We start from the raw sequence: 17,384 nt of genomic DNA on the forward strand, positions 1-17,384 counted from the left end.
TACTGTATATATATATATATATATATATATATATATTGCATACAGTGCCTTAAGAAAGTATTCAAACCCGTTCATTTTTTTTTCACATTTTGTTATGTTGCTCCCTTATGTTCAATTACTTTTAATTACTTCAAAAAACCTCTCTTTTTTTGGAGGGTTTGTTACACTTACCAACTGTTATTTCTGAAATCTGGCCCCTGACTGAGCCTGTTTTTTTCTCCACTACTGTGACCTGCTGGAGTTTTGGCTCTGTGCCACTGTCGCCTTTGTCTGGCTCAGTTCTGGTTTAAAAGAAATGTAATATTCAGTAATATTATCGATTTAACTGCAGTGACTGATTGAACTCTGAACTGAATTGAGCTGTCATTCTGTCATACTCCCTGACTGAAGAGTGAAAAAGATGACAGATTAAACAACCTTTGTTGTGGATTGACAAGAAAATAGACTGACAGCAATAGACTAACCTTCAAAGAGGATTTATTATGTTAAAAAACATAGATTGTTCTGTGTCCGCATTTATACTTTACTTCTCAATTAAGTGCTTGAAAATGCTAGACTTTTTTTTGTTTACAAATTGGCCATGGATAATCGCTGTGGTAAAATTTTAGATCAGAGCAGAGCAGGACGACGGTTCGTCAGTTCATTCATGAACTCATTGGTCACTACACAAGAGCCCATTTCATGGACTCAGTGACTCTTCCTGAATGTTGTCAGAGAGTTTGGCAAGGTCATAAACGCAGCAAGGAGTTGAAATTCTGGGGGCTTTTTAACAACCACCCGCTGAGAAGCGGCTGCATACATCAAAATCCTATGATTCCTCAACGACTATGTTAATGAAGCGTATGACTGAAAAATTACCGTAAATCTGTTAGTGGGTGTTGTGCTCTGCAATGATGCGTATAGACACTTTCCTAGAAAAAGTGATTATGAATTTTTATTGCTTGGAATTTCATTCAATATAATAACTCTTTCATTTTCAGTTATTGTTGATAATTTTATATTAAAAATATTTTTTTTTATTTAACATGCATGTATCTATCTCTATATCTGTCTGTCTGTCTATATAATGTATGTTTATATCAAAATTAAGTTATTATTGTGTTAAATGAGAAACGCATAACAGACATTGCAAAAAGTAGCTTTAGAAAGAAATAGTTTATTTGATCCAACATAGAATTTATTACACATAAACTTTTAAGCTACAATGGCCATGGTTTGTTTTCCAGAAGCTGCATCTGAATTATTATTTAGATATATTTATTTAGATATATTTACAAACCAGCATTCTTCAAAATACCTTCTTTTGTGTTCCGCAAAATAAAGTCATACAGGTTTGAAATGACATGAGGATGAGTAAATGACAGAATTAAAATTTTTGGGTGTACTAGCCCATGTCTACTTTTGATAAGAAATTTTCCTTGGCGTTGTGCAGAGCACTTATTTACATAACTTATGCTTTATGAAATGAAAGCAATCTTCAAGCATCAACGTTAATTACTTGTGCTATTTTAATCCGGTATGCCCAACTTTGGTTCACAGCTTTCATCACCCAGGGTGCTAACACATGCATTCATAGAAAGGGATCATGCTCGAACATTTTCTAAAGGTGTGGATGGCACTTTCAGGGATGACTGTTCTTTTCTCTCAAGATGCGTCTGTGTTGATTGGCTGTGCACAAGTGCCATCACATGCCAGTCATATGCAGTTTATTTTGGTATGTGTAGGTACTGTAGATGTAGAGCATAGCTCAATTAGCCTCAAGACAACTTTCTTTAAAGGGAAAGTCAACAATAATGAGATTGAAACAAAGAAATAGTGAAGTTTCTACCTCCTATACTCATATATCTACAATCAAAGTTACACTTGGAGCGAAAACAAAACAACTTCATTAACTGCAATGGAAGCAATATTAGTTTTCAACCTGTGGAGCACCTGTTAATAAAGAAGCATACACTTGAGATTTAACTAGCAAATCTTTAGTCATCCACTAAAGGGGGCAATTTGACTATTGTCCCAGCTAATCATTGGCTATGGTTCCTGCAGATTTGGCGCAACTGAATTTGAGCAAAAACAACTAAAAACAAAATGGACTGGTGGCTTGTAAAAAACAAGAATACCAGAGATTATCAAACGGTTAAACTGAGTGATAAACAAGCTCAGCCTCACACTAAATTTGGTAGGCATAATAGTAAAATGTAAATATAATGACTATATATACATGTTACACTATACAATATAATTGTATATACAATAAACGCTATGATGTAAATAAAAATGCACATAATTATTTTTATTTTATTTATTAAATTTGAAGATCACTGTGTTTGCAAGTCTAAGGCTTATCCAACTTTTTTCTCCAAAAAATGAAAAATGTCAAAGATCCACACCATCACACATTATTCCAAAATCCACTTGAAGATTGATCAAGACCCTGGTCAGATCTTTATTCCAGGACATGTTAAATGTTTTAACATTCATTTTTTTGAGTTCATATATAATTTAACTGAAGAATCACCAAACTACAATTGCAAACATTGCATCACCACTCAGTAGTTGTTCTCAAACCTTTAAATGTACTCTCTACCATGCAACCAACTATTTTATTATGAGCTAATGTTATTTTCTCCTGTTCCCCATCTTGTGCATCTTTCACATTTTCCTCTTACCTTTCCTTCCTTTTCCTTTCTTCTTCTTTCTTTGCTTTTAAACCCTTTTCTCTCTCTCATTCACAAACACACTCTTTTGCTCTGTGTTTTTTTTTCGGTAGGTTTGCCCGGCGACTGAATAAAATGGTTCGATCATTGGTGCCTGACTGCGACGTGCGTTTCTTGCGCTCTGAGGATGGCAGCGGCAAAGGGGCTGCCATGGTTACAGCCGTGGCATACCGGTTGGCAAAGCAGCATGCAGAACGTCAGCGTATCCTGGACACCTTACGCCTCAATCGGGATCAACTCCTGGAGGTGAAGAAAAGGATGGAAGGGGAGATGAACCGCGGCCTGGCTAAAAATACACACCTCGAAGCCACTGTTAAAATGCTGCCCACCTTTGTGCGCTCTACACCGGATGGAACAGGTTAGAGTTAGAAACCGAATTTTTCGAATAATTTGGGCAAACTAAAAGAAGTCTAAATGCCATCATCTTTTATTCACCCCCGTGTTCCAAAACCAGATATTTTTGTGAAAGCAAAAAAAAAAAAAAAAAAAACGTAACAATTCATACAACAATTCATAGTGAGCACATCTGTCGAAATCTAAAATAAACATAAAGCACAATGAAAGCACAATAATTGTGCTCCATATGACTACAGTACAGTATATTCCAAGCATACTGAAGTATGAAGAACAGACCAGAATGTACTGCAAGTTGCCTAGGATTCCAAAATGGTTTGATGTTATTGACACCAAAATAGCATTGGTTTTTGCACATTGTTTGTTTATTTATTTATTTAGCATTTACCTTTTTATTTATTTTGCATTTTACTTATTGATTTTTGTTTTGCATTTTGCTTATTGAGTGACCTGTTTTGCATTTAACTTACTGATTTAATTGGTTTACATTTTATGTATTTATTGATTTGTTTTGCATTTGATTGATTTTTTTTTTTTTTTTGCATTTTAATTATTTAATTATTTATTTGTTTTACATTTTTACGTAAAACTTTAGTTTAGGGTCCAATTCTCACTATTAACTAGTTGCTTATTAGCATGCATATTACTAGGTATATTAGTACTTATAAAGCACATATTAAAGCAACACCAAATATTCTTTTGTACCTTACCATAATGGGTAACACTTTATAATAACTGCACGCTATTTATCATTAGTTAAGCATTAGTAAACAGTTAATTCATCATTTATAAATCATTCATAGACATTAATAAGCAGTTTATAAATGCAGTTATAAATGCTGTATTCTTGATTTAAAAGCATATCTATAATGTGTTTTAATAATTGCATTTTCATACTTTATTAATGATCAATCTATCATTTCTAAATGAAGTATTGCAATATTTACAAACCAGTTGTTTAGGAGTTGTCATTGGTTCATAAGATCACTTAGAAACTGTGAGTAAATGATTAATGAATTATTTAAATGTACATTCATACATCTTAGTATTCAGACGTAATAGTTACTTAGTGCGTTAATAAATGCTTTATTAACTAGTATTTCTACTGTAATTCAGGGTTAATTCAGGTAGTTATAAAGCATTTAGTAGTGGTCAGTTAACTAGTTATGCCTTGTAAAGCATTTACAAAGGAGATTTAAAGGCTGTTAAAAAATGTTATGTTCTGTATCAAAGTGTTGTGTTTGTTTCCTTTTTCTGTTTAGAAGATCAATGAGCCTTTAAATCTCCTTTGTAAATGCTTCACAAGGCATAACTAGTCCTCACTTTAGATGAGCTCACAAAAATAGTTAACTGACCACTACTAAATGCTTTATAACTACCTGAATTTACTACATTTACTTACACTTTCTAAGTGATCTTATGAATCAATGACAACACCTAAATAACTGGTTTGTAAATAATTCTATACTTCATTTAAAAATGATAAATTGATAATTAATAAATTATGAAAATACAATTATTAAACACATTATAGATATGCGTATAAATCAAGAATACAGCATTTATAGCCATATTTATAAACTGCTTATTAATGTCTATTAATGCTTTATAAATTATGAATTAACGGTTTACTAATGCTTAACTAATGATTAAGAGCATGCAGTTATTATAAAGTGTTACCAAATAAGGTTTCCAAAATCGTTTCAGTGGTTCATCAACTCGTAACAGGGTGAACGGCACTTCTGCATTCGCTTTGCGACCCTCTATCGGCTATAACCGCACTATGCAAGTTTGCCAGATCGGGTAGCGGATCTGTAGTTCAAATGAGACATAAGAAACTACAAATTTGACTTGCTTTACGGCAAGTGTTACTATAGCCGATAGGTGGAGCTTATATAAAAAATAGCCGTTTCTGATGTCGCAATACATCATACTTTCATATAATCATGCAGCATCATGTTATTTCCAAAGCCGGTGCTGGATAAACAAATAGCCTGCGTGCGACGTTAGGCTGCGGTAGGCTAAATTATTTACGACAGCGGTAATGGACTATTCCGCTTCCAACCTGTAGGGGGACCGAAGAGGAAAAGTGCTTTGGTGTTGCTTTAATGCCTTATTCGGCATGATCATATTCTACATCCCTTAATCCTACCCAACACCTAAACGTAACATCTTCCTTACTAACTATTAATAAGCAGAAATTAGGAGTTTATTGAGGCAAAACATTTTTGTGCTTTTTACTTATTTATTGATTTGTTTTGCATTTTACTTATTTATTTGTTTTGCATTTTACTTATTATTTGATTTTTTATTCGACTTCATACAACCTCTGGTGGATTTGATTCATCGTTGTTGTTTTTTCTGATCCTCTTTGAAACCCATTGATAGATGTTGTCGCTATGAACTGTTTAAGAAAACCGCTGCAAAAATGAATGCTTGTGTGCTCGTGGAAAAAATACCAGTAACAGCTCTGAAGATCTGATCACAAATGGGAATGTATTGCATGCAAAATAAGATGTCATTCCATCTTGCCAAAGAATCAAGGAGAATTTGCTGGGGAAAGTGTTTGAATATAAATGGAAGCTGTGCGTAATGCATCATATACCGAGAGTGTTATCAGTGCATGATTCAAGCTTGCTCGAGAATGTTTCCATGCATAATTTCATTCAGTTGTATCCCTGACTGTGTACAGTACGGGGGCAGAGATCATACAAAACAGAAAGTGTCCATGGTAACATAAATTGCTCCCCTGTCTTGCCTAGACTTGACCACAGGATCTCACAGTATCTCACTTCACTCCCATTGATAGTACCTGTATCACGTTGTTTCCTGTTTGCATAAAGAGTTTATCGATTGCCAATGGACCTGTGTTGCTTCAAATCACAGTCTCTTCTTTAAAATAGTTTGCTTTAAATCAACAAAATGATTGCTAACATTGGTGAAGAAAAAACACTTTCAGTCTCCTTCACCACTCACTGTAGGTTTTGAAAGACTACTTGAAAAACACATCTGTGTTGCATTTGTCTGATTTTAAATAGTTTCATCAGCATTATAATTTGATTTAATTTGATCATTTGTTTTTAAGAAAATAAATTGAGAAATTTATATTTTTATTCAGCAAGGATGCATTCAATTGATCGAATTGAGAGTAAAAGACATTTTTGCTGCTCTTTTGACACTTCTATTCATTCATTTTTAAAGTCCAAGGAGGGGCAGTTGTCATTGTGAAACTTCCAAATGGTTGGTATCCCTGAAAAGCCCTGAATTTGCTCTTTACAGACATCCAGACTTTTAGTATGGACATCCAGACTTTTGAAACTCCTTGTTAGAGTGCTGATAGAGCTAAAATGCAAGTGAGATGGAGTGACAAAGGAGAATTGTGACTAATCTGAATATAAGACAAAAACTGCTTTGACCAATGCAGGGCAAATAAAATAAAAGATAAACTAGACTGTATGTAAGACCCTGACTGGGATAAGACACAAACCAATTACCCCTCTATATCTACTCTGTACCACCTCCATAATTAGACTGTTCCAAATCTCCTGAGCCTAGTTGAAAAAGTTGATTGGTGTGTGAGTGCACGTCTGAACAAGTTGAAGTGTGCTCTGTGTGTGTGTGTGTGAGAGTCATTTTGGTCTCTGAATCTCTTGTGCATGCTCTACAGAGCGTGGTGACTTCTTGGCACTGGATCTGGGCGGCACAAACTTCAGGGTGCTCTTGGTGCGTGTTCGAAGTGGAAAACGACGGAGTGTGGAGATGCATAATAAGATCTACACTATCCCCCAAGACATTACGCAGGGCACTGGCGAGGAGGTACGCCCACTAATCATATTCTACATCATTAAAACCCATTCAAGATATGAATTTGGTTCACTTGCCAGTTTTCTTTTTGTATTTCCTCAACTGAGCTGCTGAATTGAAATGAAAGTGCAGCTCAGTTGACACTCTAACACATGATGATATTGTATGTCTTGGATTGCTAGTCAAGCACACTAGAGGTACTATGCACCTAATAAAGATATCCCTGTTTTTGAACCTGAAAAACACTCACCTATTTGCAATTTATTTGAAAGTGTTCACTGGCAGCACTCGAGTGCTACTATCCTGCTGTCTGCTGCATACATAGTGGTGTGGTGTATTGTATTCCATATTGGCATGAAATTAATGGAAGTTGTTGTGATAAGTACATGTCATGGATAATGAACTTTGTATATGAATGATCTTTTGTCTTCACCTACATATGTGTTTGTCTGTGTGTGTGTGTGTGTGTGTGTGTGTGTGTGTGTGTGTGTGTGTGTGTGTGTGTGTGTGTGTGAATGGTTCTCTGCAGCTGTTTGATCATATTGTGCACTGTATAGCTGACTTCTTGGAGTATATGGGTTTGAAGGGAGCATCCCTGCCTCTTGGTTTCACCTTCTCGTTTCCCTGCCATCAGACCCGACTGGACCAGGCAAGTACACACATACACACACTTGTCTATCTAGCTATCCAAATGAGGACAAACCATAGACTGATCTTGTAAAGTATTTTTGGTGATTTTAACATTGAAAAGTGTATTTTCACGAATAGGGTACAAAATGGAGTGTGTGTGTGTGTGTGTGTGTGTGTGTATCAGCGGCGAGTGGTGACTTCTTTAACCGGGTATGTCAAAAAAAGTGCCCGATGCAGATACATTGGATGGGTTTATTATAAGCGAGATGCTCCCGTTCACTCTAAAGTTTACAGAGTGTTAGGTACACTCTTACTCTCATGGCATTTTAATATGTTGGAGGGCAGTTTGCAAAATATGCTGTATTTTGGTAATTCCGCTTGGTGCCACTAGTGTCGTAGAAACTACAAACTTCACATTTAAATGGTACGGCGCATCGGCTGAGGACATACAAAAGACTAAATCTAAATCAGAGATTACAAATAAGAGACACCATGGCAAATGTCAATTTAAATGTATGTCGGAAGTTTTTTTTTATTAAGAATAAAAAAAGTATAATATAATAAATATTAGTAGCCTGTAATATATAAATAAGTAAAATATAATTATTATAAATATAAGTATAGTATATACAAATATAAGTATTCTTTAAAAAACAAGTTGAAATAATTCAGTGACTTTAACAAACTCATAGACTATCGATTAACAAAACTTTGATAGTTACAGTAGCCTAGGTCTGTCTTTAACAGTTTATACTGTAAGTTTTAGATAAAATAATTTTCCTGTAGAGAAAATGAAATACTATGAATATAGTTTCAGTTATGTCTGAAATCTGTTTGATTTAGTTTTATATCAAATGCTATGTGATTTCCGTTAATCGAGATCTGGCAGAAAAAGCTAATTTTTCTGCTTGGGCGAGCGGTTTTTGGACCGCTTTCCCTGCGCATGAAATCTCCCATATGCCAGCAAAACAATGAGAACGTGGGATAATGATGACGATACATAGCAACCGAGCATTGGCGCCAAAACTTTTTTTATTTTATTTTTTTATTTGTGAGACTGTAGTTATTTGATGCAGAAGAGGACGTCAAGACCTCTGATGTTAGCCAGCCTAAAATCGTTATTTTACGTGAAGTTATATAGTATTATTATATAGTAGACAGTGTAATTGTCATGATTCCTGTCTTGTGTTCCCCTTGTCTTGTGTGGACTTTTATTATTTCCTGTTCTGTGCCATGTTTTGTAGTCCTTTGTAGTTTTTTGTTTATTAGTCTCCCCAGGTGTTTCTGATTAACCACGCCCCCTTGTTATCTTGTTTAGCTTGTTTGCCTGTGTATTTAAACCTCTGTGCTTCAGTTGTTGTTTGTCGGTCGTTGTAGCTGTTGCTGTCCTATGTTCCTGTCCTGAGTTCCGTTGTTTGCCCTGGATTACCTGTTTGTTTTATTAAAGTAGTGCTTGCATGTGGATTCTCTCTCCGCTTCGTCCTTGCCTCATCGTTACACTAATAGGTCTCTCTCATGGGATTTTTTCCTATTTTCGCTTAAAAAATATAATGGGAGACCAATTTGTACCCTATTCATGGAAAGTTGCACATGTATTATTCAGGTAATTTTTCCTTTTAAGATGCTGTACCCAAAATAAGGTTTTATCAGATAACGTCTTGAATAAAAAAAATAAAAAAAAAACTCTCTCTCTCAAAAAAAAAAGTCTACAGTGTTGTCCTGTGTCCACTATATTCCCATCTCTCTTCCTCACAGGGTATCCTGATAAAGTGGACGAAGGGCTTCAAGGCCTCAGGCTGTGAGGGAGAGGACGTGGCCACACTGCTGAAAGATGCCATCCATCGCAGTGAGGTCAGCACTATCACTCACCGCTGGTGCTCTACTGCTGCGAGAGCAATTTCTGCAGTTATTAGCCACAATTACCCTGCCTTTTATAGCAAGATGTAATTAGTAGATGTTCAGTCAGATGAATCGTGTCCTGAAAGGCAGTGATGGGGGATTTGCTCTGCCTTGCTGGTAATACTTCTCTCTCTCTCTCTCTCTCTCTCTCTCTCTCTCTCTGTATGTCTTTTGTTCCTCAAAGGAATTTGATTTAGATGTGGTTGCTGTGGTGAATGACACTGTGGGGACGATGATGACGTGTGGGTACGAGGATCCACAATGTGAAGTTGGACTCATTGTCGGTGGGTGTGATTTCTTAGCCTATGTGCCTCTGATTAGCCTGTTTTTTCTAGATGACTTTAATGCCGCAAAAGGTTTAGTGATTATCTAGTTGGCTCAATAATTATTTGAACAACAAAGTCTTAATTTAAATGTGCATTAGATAATGAAATCTAATGAATTGATGAAGCTAGTTAGCATACAAATCATGCATTTTGCAGAACCAAAAAGTTTTTGAGACATTTTTTGCAATTAGCTTTAAGCAACTGGTGTCAAGGTGATTTTTAGAGAATGCGTAAAGTCGGATCCCCTCACTGGTTTGACTACCGCAAACTGCCGAAATATTTTTTATCTACATTTTCAATAGTGTTTTTTTATTCTTTAAAGCATAACACACTACTTTTATTTCAGATGTGTGCCTTTGCTATCTTAATTATTAAGCAAGTCGATATTCTGATCATATTTTTTTCCAAGCACATTTTTCCAATTCCAAGCTGCGTCAAGCTTAATAACTACTATTAATTTTGTATGTAATCATTTATAAGTGATTATATAATTGTTAATGAGGGCTGGAAGTGAAAAACAGCTTATATTCTGAAGGTTTTTTATTTAGCAGGTTTTCTTTTAAAGGTTAATGGGACAAAAAGTTTATTTAACTCACACTGAAAATGTAGCTTTGCTTTCCATTTTATTACTTTCAGCACACTAAGTACTTCGATACCACAGCAAAACCTACTAGCCTAACTAATAAAGTTCAAACATTATTAAAGGCAAGTGAACAGTCAGTAATACACTAATTACATGCATAGATAAATACAGTATAACAAAGTTATAAATAAAGTAAGGTCTAACTGTAGTCTATTTAGACACAGACATGTAATAATTTGGCCTAAATATAAAATAACACTGTAGTACTCACTGTATTAATTAAATATAGATTAATCTCTGTTAAAGTTGTTTCTTGTTGTCTCATTAACATTAATGACTTAACAGCAACAGGTATTTACAGGTTGCTGTCACTTTAAGACCGAATGCACAAATCCAATGTAATGATACACATCCAATTTCTTTCTCAACTGCACAGTGCCGCTTCAAGTCAAACACACCATTGTGTATCTGTGTATGGCACATTTAAATGTGTTTCTTTCTTCACCCTATAGGCACAGGGACTAACGCATGCTACATGGAGGAGATGTCAAACATTGAGCTGGTGGATGGAGATGAGGGCCTTATGTGTGTGAACATGGAGTGGGGAGCGTTCGGGGACAGTGGAGAGCTGGATGATGTTTGCACAGAGTTTGATCGAGCTGTGGATGACCAATCCACTTACCCTGGGAAACAGCGGTAAGAGTTCAAAACTAGATCCGTTTATGCAATGTTGTCAACTTCCCATTAGAGAAATGTCCGTATCTAATGGGGTTCACATTTGAGGCTCAGGATGGTGCCGCTCATATGAAATTCTGCTGTTTGAATCACCCTGGACTTCAGGTTTTTGCATTGGCTTCCAGTCAAACATGAAATAGATTTTTAAAGTGCTATTACTAATTTATAGATGACTCAATCAAAATACATTATGGATATGCTTGCAGGATTTAAACCTAATGGACCTCTTAGATCATTCGATTCAGGTCAGCTTAGTGCAATGCCTAGAGTTCATTTTAAATATGATGAAACAGCGTTTAGCTTCTAAACTGCCTGCAGCTGGAACCAACCTCAAGAGGATCTTAAATGTCAGTTTCCCATAAGTAGTCAGACTGTAGTCTAAACTGTAAACACATCTTTTTATTTTTGCGTTCTCCATCATATGAATAGTTTACATATCCAAGCTACGATTAGATACAAAAACTGTATATGTATGTTACATGTAGCTACAGTAGATAGAAAATAAATAAATGAGGAAGGAAGTCTTGCCATTGTCCTCAAATCACATTTACACTTGTGCACATTCATACCACAAGGGAATGAGATATGAGAGTAATGGCATGATTTTCTGTGAAAATGATTTTGGTCTATTTTTCCGTGTGTTTACAAACACATGACTATTTGCGTTCCAAGGAAGAAAGAAATTCAGACTTCTTTTTAACAGCATAAATTATATTAATTTAGGTGAACTGCCCCTTTAAGATTCTGGAAAAAGTTGGATGGATTGATAAAGTCGTAGATGTGTAGTCGTCTTGAGATCATGCCAAAGCATCTCAGTCAGGTTGCCAGAAGGCGTATTTTCTTCTGTTGATACCATTCTGTTGTTGGTTTACTCATGTGCTTTGGTTTGTTGTCCTGTTGCATCATTTAGTGTCTGTTGGGATTCATTTGGCAGACAGATGGCCTTACATTCACCTGCCAAATGTCCTGATAAACTCAGTATTTTTCCATTGGTGATGGCTAGCTGTCTGACCCTGAGGCAGCAAGCAGTGTTGCCCCAAACCATTATGGCTCCATCATACTTTATAATTGGGATGAGGTTTGATGTTGGTTTGCTCTGGCGTTTTTGGTACTGAACAACTAAACTTTGGATTTTATTTTTTAATGTTGCTGAAAGAAGTCTCTTATGCTCACCAAGGCTGCATTTATTTGATCAAAAATACTGTAAAAACAATAATATTGTAAAATTTAAAATAGCTGTTTTCTATTTGAATATATTTTACAATGTTATTTATTCCTGCCACATAAATACATTGAATACATTCATAATGCATAATACTACATAAAGGCTTTAAATAAGAGTGTTACCATTTTTAGCTTGTTGATTCACATGCATTTTTCAACTTTACACAATTTGTGCGTAAAAAATAAATAAAATAAAATCATTGTTTGTGTAATTTGTTTAAGCAGACTGTGTTCTTGTGACTTGGATGAAGATCATATAAAACAATGTTGAACAGTTCATGCAGAAAAACAGGTTAAATCCAAATGTTCATATACTTTTTCCTGCAACTGCTGTATATATGTTTGTTTTTTTCTTCTTTTAATTATTTTTAATCCATTAAATTGTATGTTTTAACTTTTTCAAGGACCTTAACCTTATTTTTTATTCAGTCATTGTAGCCCATCTTCAAGTTAACCTATGGTTTAAATTATTCTTATTATGTTTTAATTTGACTATTATTTTTTCTAATTATATTTAATTGATTTAACTCATTAACTCTTATTATCTGTCTTATTATGTACTGACCCACATAATTGACCCACATAATAAAGTTTAGTCAAATGCAATTTTTTTTATATCTTTTTGTACTTGAGCTCATCATACTAAATTAGAATAGGGAAGCAAGCTTAAATGCCCCCTTTTATTATTAACATGTTTTGGTCACTATGGAACACTTTAAAGTATTGTTCCAGGTTCATTACAAGTTAAGCTCTATCAACAATGACAATAATTATTACCACAGACATTAATTTGTGTTTAAGGTGTATTTTTTTTTTTGTGATTACAATCAGTTACTTTTTTGCCTTGCCACTGTAGTTCCATTGGATGTTACACAAATAGACACTATTTAAAAAGTATAGCCACAAGACAGTTAATGTATTAAATTATACATTATACAAATTGCCTTTCCTGTGCAAATTTGTAATCCAATATTTTCACTTTTGCAGCAATATGCATTATTGAGGGACAAGGAATAATTTCCTTGTTTATTTCTTTCACTTTCAGGTATGAGAAGATGATCAGTGGGATGTATCTTGGAGAGATCGTCAGAAACGTACTCTTGGACTTCACTGCCAAAGGTCTGCTTTTCCGTGGTAAACTTTCAGAGAGACTGAAAACTCGTGGGATCTTCGAGACCAAGTTCCTGTCGCAGATTGAAAGGTGCGTAAGAACAGTCATGCAAAAGACTGCATGAATTGTTAACATTTGTGTCTGAGCCCCAGGGGCTTCTCTTTTGGAAGCATGCTGATTATGTCCAATATTATTTGATTAGCCTAAGGTGTCTTGGCAAGTATAATTGGATGTGCTGTTTTCTTTTATGCTTTATCATAAAGGTAATATTCCAAGTGAGGATTGCCTGCAAATTTTTTTTTGGGGGGGGGGGGATGCGATGCAACCGTAATGTTTGTTAACCTTGATTTAATTAAACTACTTGTCATGTAGGAGGAGATATGCAATACAATTTGTTCTGTGACTATTGGTTATTAAAAGGATCGTATTTTTGCATTTTTATTTTCTTACCTGTGTAATATTGCTGTTTGAGCATGATAAAGGTCTGCAAAGTTACAAAGCACAAAGTCACTCCAAAGAGAGTTATTCTCTACAACAGTAAGCTCTGTTTTAAAACTTCCTGAAACGCATTGATTGCAGTCTTGAGTTTTCTTCTGAGAATTTTCACGTCACAATATTCCTCATTTAAATAATTCCCGCCCAAGACAAAAGCAAAAAAAGGGGTGAGGTCTGTTTGAATTGCATTAGAAGTGTGTTGAAAGAAACTCGTGGTTATGATATGGGGTGTGACATTTCTGAAGCATGCTCAAAGCAGTTGACCAATCGCAACACACTGGTCCAGCCGACCAATCAGAGAAAACTGAGCTTTTCAGGAGGGGTTTCATAGAGACCGGAACTAAACAGTGTTACAGACAGACTGTGAAGAGGTGCTGCAATAATGTAAAATATGTGAAAAATGTGTTTTTTGAACATTAAAGCATGGAAACCTATTTTAGTAGACCATTTGAAAAGGGTCTCTATTAATCAACATAATTAATCGTTTTTTTTCTCACAGCGATCGTTTGGCACTGAGGCAGGTCCGTTCCATCCTGCAGCACTTGGGCTTGACCAGCAGTACGTGCGACGACAGTATTCTTGTGAAGGAGGTTTGCAGCGTGGTGTCCAGACGGGCTGCCCAGTTGTGCGGAGCCGGTCTGGCTGCTGTGGTGGACAAGATACGGCGGAACCGTGGCCTTGAGCAACTCAGCATCACAGTAGGAGTGGACGGCACGCTCTACAAACTCCACCCACAGTGAGTTGCCACACAGCACGATGATGGGATAAGAGCAAAAGCAAGATCATGAATCTCTTTTGCAGCTTATATTTGCCCCTGATTACTAAATTAGTGGTTTTCAAACTATGGGTTGACATTCTACTTGTAGCATGTGGGCTTTTGTGAGGGACGTAGAGTAAAGGGAGGAAAAAAATTAGCTTATGTAAGGCAAGAAAAATGTAATTATACCACAGGAGCCTGAAATTAAAAATTTTCAGTGCCTCATGCCGCTTGTTAATGTAGCAGAGGCGTTAAAGCTGAGCCATAAATCACAGGCGTTGCTAGACCTATTTGTGAGGTCTTGAGCTTCTATCTGTAACCGAGGCCAACTAGTAAGAACTGGGCGAGTAAACCTCACTCCCCTGGCCCCAAGAGGTGCACTAGCGACTGAGGCAAGAGACGCAGGTTTGAATCTCGCCCAGAGCAGGTCGAGTAGGATTGGTTGCATTGGTGCTGTGACCAGGATGGGAGTGAGGTTTAGGGGGGTGAGTGTAACGGAGACCAGCTAGTTAGAGCTGTGCAAGTAAACCTCACTCCCCTGGCTTCAAAAAGTGCAGGAACAGATTTAATTTAATCTTGTAGATACTAGCTAACTTACCAAAGCCAGTTTTTACTAGCCAGTGTTTGTTTTGGACCCTGTCTATGCTGCTTTCTTTATGGTAAATATAATTATGTGATATATATATATATATATATATATATAATATATATATATAAATAATATATAAATAATATATACTGTATATACACTTGTAATTTCTTGTATAGACTTTCAGCTGTTTGCACTGAACAAATTAAATAAAAGTAATTGAAATAGCTGAACACAACAAATATTTTAAGTAGTTTAAATGCAACTTTTAATGACTTCTGCACTGCAGTCTCAAAATTATTCAACCCCTTCATGGCAAGCATCTTTAGTACTGAGTAGAACACCCATTTACTGTTATGACCTGCTGCAAATGAGATGTTTAACCAGACACCAGCTTCTGGCAGCGTTTCTGAGGAATCTTAGCCCATTTCTCATGAGCAGTGGCCTCCAGTTCAGTAATGTATTTCGGTTTTCTATGGGGTTCAAGTCAGATGACTGATGGCCACTGTAGAATCTTCCAACATCTTCTGCAACCAAGCCTTGGTGGAATTTGAGGTATGCTTGGGATCATTGTCCTTTTGGAAGATCCAAATGATGCCCAAGCTTCAGCGTCCTCACTGACAGCATGACGTTTTTCCTGGGATATCCAGATACATTTTGCCTTCCACACGCTGGTTTCCAGTGCCAGAGGATGCAAAGCAGCACCAGAGCATCACCGAGCCCCACCATGCTTAGTGTAGACAGAGTGTTCTGTTCAGCATATGCTTCATTCTTCTTCCTCCAGACATACTGCTGATCCATAGGGCCGAAAAGTTCCAGTTTTGTTTAATCGCTCCACAGAACAGAATCCCCAAACTTCTGTGGCTTATTTATATAATTTTTAGCACTTTTCTTGTGCTTTGGGTCAGTAGTGGTGTATGTATTGGAGTTTTGGCATTGAAACCGCATGTGTTTAGTACGCACCTTACTGTGCAAGCTGAAACCTCAGTGACTGTTGCCACCAAGTCTTGCTGCAGGTCTTTTGCAGTCACTCGAGGGTTTTTCTGAACCTGTCTTCTCAGAAATCTGGTTGCAGCCATTGATAGCTTCCTTTTTCTGCCCCGTCCTGGTAGTGTAACCACTGTTCCTCTAACTTTGAACTTGTGAACTATGCTTCCAATGGTGTCTCTAGGAACCTTTAATGTCTTTGCTATCTTTTTGTATCCTGTTCCTTGTTTGTTAAATGCGACGATATCTTCTCTTAACTTTTTGGACCATTCTTTTGATTTAGCCATATTTCTAACATGCAGTCAAACGAGACATTCAATAAACCTAGGCCCTGTCCATACGAATACGGGTATTTTCAAAATCTGTGCTTTGGCCGTTCGTCCACACGCAAACGCAGTATCAGGTCACTGAATCCTAACCTTTTTGAAAACTCCTGCCAGGGTGAAGATTTTCAGAAACTCCGATTGCAGTGTTGTCGTGTAGCCGATGAAACCGGAGATTTTGGCTTGTGATGTCGGAGTGCGCGCTGTTATCTCCTTTGTTTGACATCAGATTGTGCGATGCTATCTCCTTTGTTTACATGAGGCGAGTCTGTGCCCTAGCGGACGTAGCCAAAATATTGCTGCTAATAGGGCTTATAACGTATGCAGATACATGCACAGTTCTCCCATTATATTGCGGAACAGAGACGTCATAAGGCAGTACTACGCAGGTCACTGTGTATGACAACTTCTGATTGGCCAGCATGGCTTTACGGTTAGGGTGATATCGCCACCTGTTGGTTTGGCATGCTCTTGACAGCAGTTCATAGCGTGTTTTTGCGTTTTCATGTGGACGGAGAAAACCTGTGTACGTGTAGACTAGGCCCTAACCAGTTCACATATTTCATGTGTTCTAGCTCAAGCACACCTGGTGCACCTAATGAAGCCCTTGATGAGTTGCATCAGGTGTTCTTGAGACAACACCTGTTTTGCAGATTTGTGCTGTTGTGAGGGATTCTATTCAGGGGGTTGAATTTGTTCATTGCAAACTGTTGAAAGTCTGTACATTTTGCCAATAAACCTGATTTGCAATGGGGGTTGAACAATTTGATGGAAGTGTCTGTACTGTCAAGCTTTCGATCAAATGACTACAAAAACAGCCTAAACCTCGCTGGAGGAATGTACTGTGCTTTTA

The 17,384-nt window shown here is 36.7% G+C and overlaps 1 protein-coding gene across 2 annotated transcripts in view; it reads left to right on the top strand.

The window, feature by feature from the left end:
* The window catches only part of hk2 (hexokinase 2), a 60,878-nt gene that overhangs the window by 41,845 nt on the left and 1,649 nt on the right, over nucleotides 1-17,384 (top strand). For both annotated transcript variants that reach the window (XM_081366331.1, XM_081366332.1), the window contains exons 10-17: nucleotides 2,768-3,072; nucleotides 6,736-6,884; nucleotides 7,402-7,521; nucleotides 9,258-9,353; nucleotides 9,586-9,685; nucleotides 10,823-11,006; nucleotides 13,315-13,470; nucleotides 14,375-14,611. In XM_081366331.1, coding sequence (XP_081222457.1) covers nucleotides 2,768-3,072; nucleotides 6,736-6,884; nucleotides 7,402-7,521; nucleotides 9,258-9,353; nucleotides 9,586-9,685; nucleotides 10,823-11,006; nucleotides 13,315-13,470; nucleotides 14,375-14,611 — 1,347 coding nt within the window. The remainder of the gene's footprint in view (nucleotides 1-2,767; nucleotides 3,073-6,735; nucleotides 6,885-7,401; nucleotides 7,522-9,257; nucleotides 9,354-9,585; nucleotides 9,686-10,822; nucleotides 11,007-13,314; nucleotides 13,471-14,374; nucleotides 14,612-17,384) is intronic.

Source organism: Scardinius erythrophthalmus (genome assembly GCF_964197995.2).
Source record: "Scardinius erythrophthalmus genome assembly, chromosome: 5".
In the NCBI taxonomy this organism is placed as follows: Eukaryota; Metazoa; Chordata; class Actinopteri; order Cypriniformes; family Leuciscidae; genus Scardinius; species Scardinius erythrophthalmus.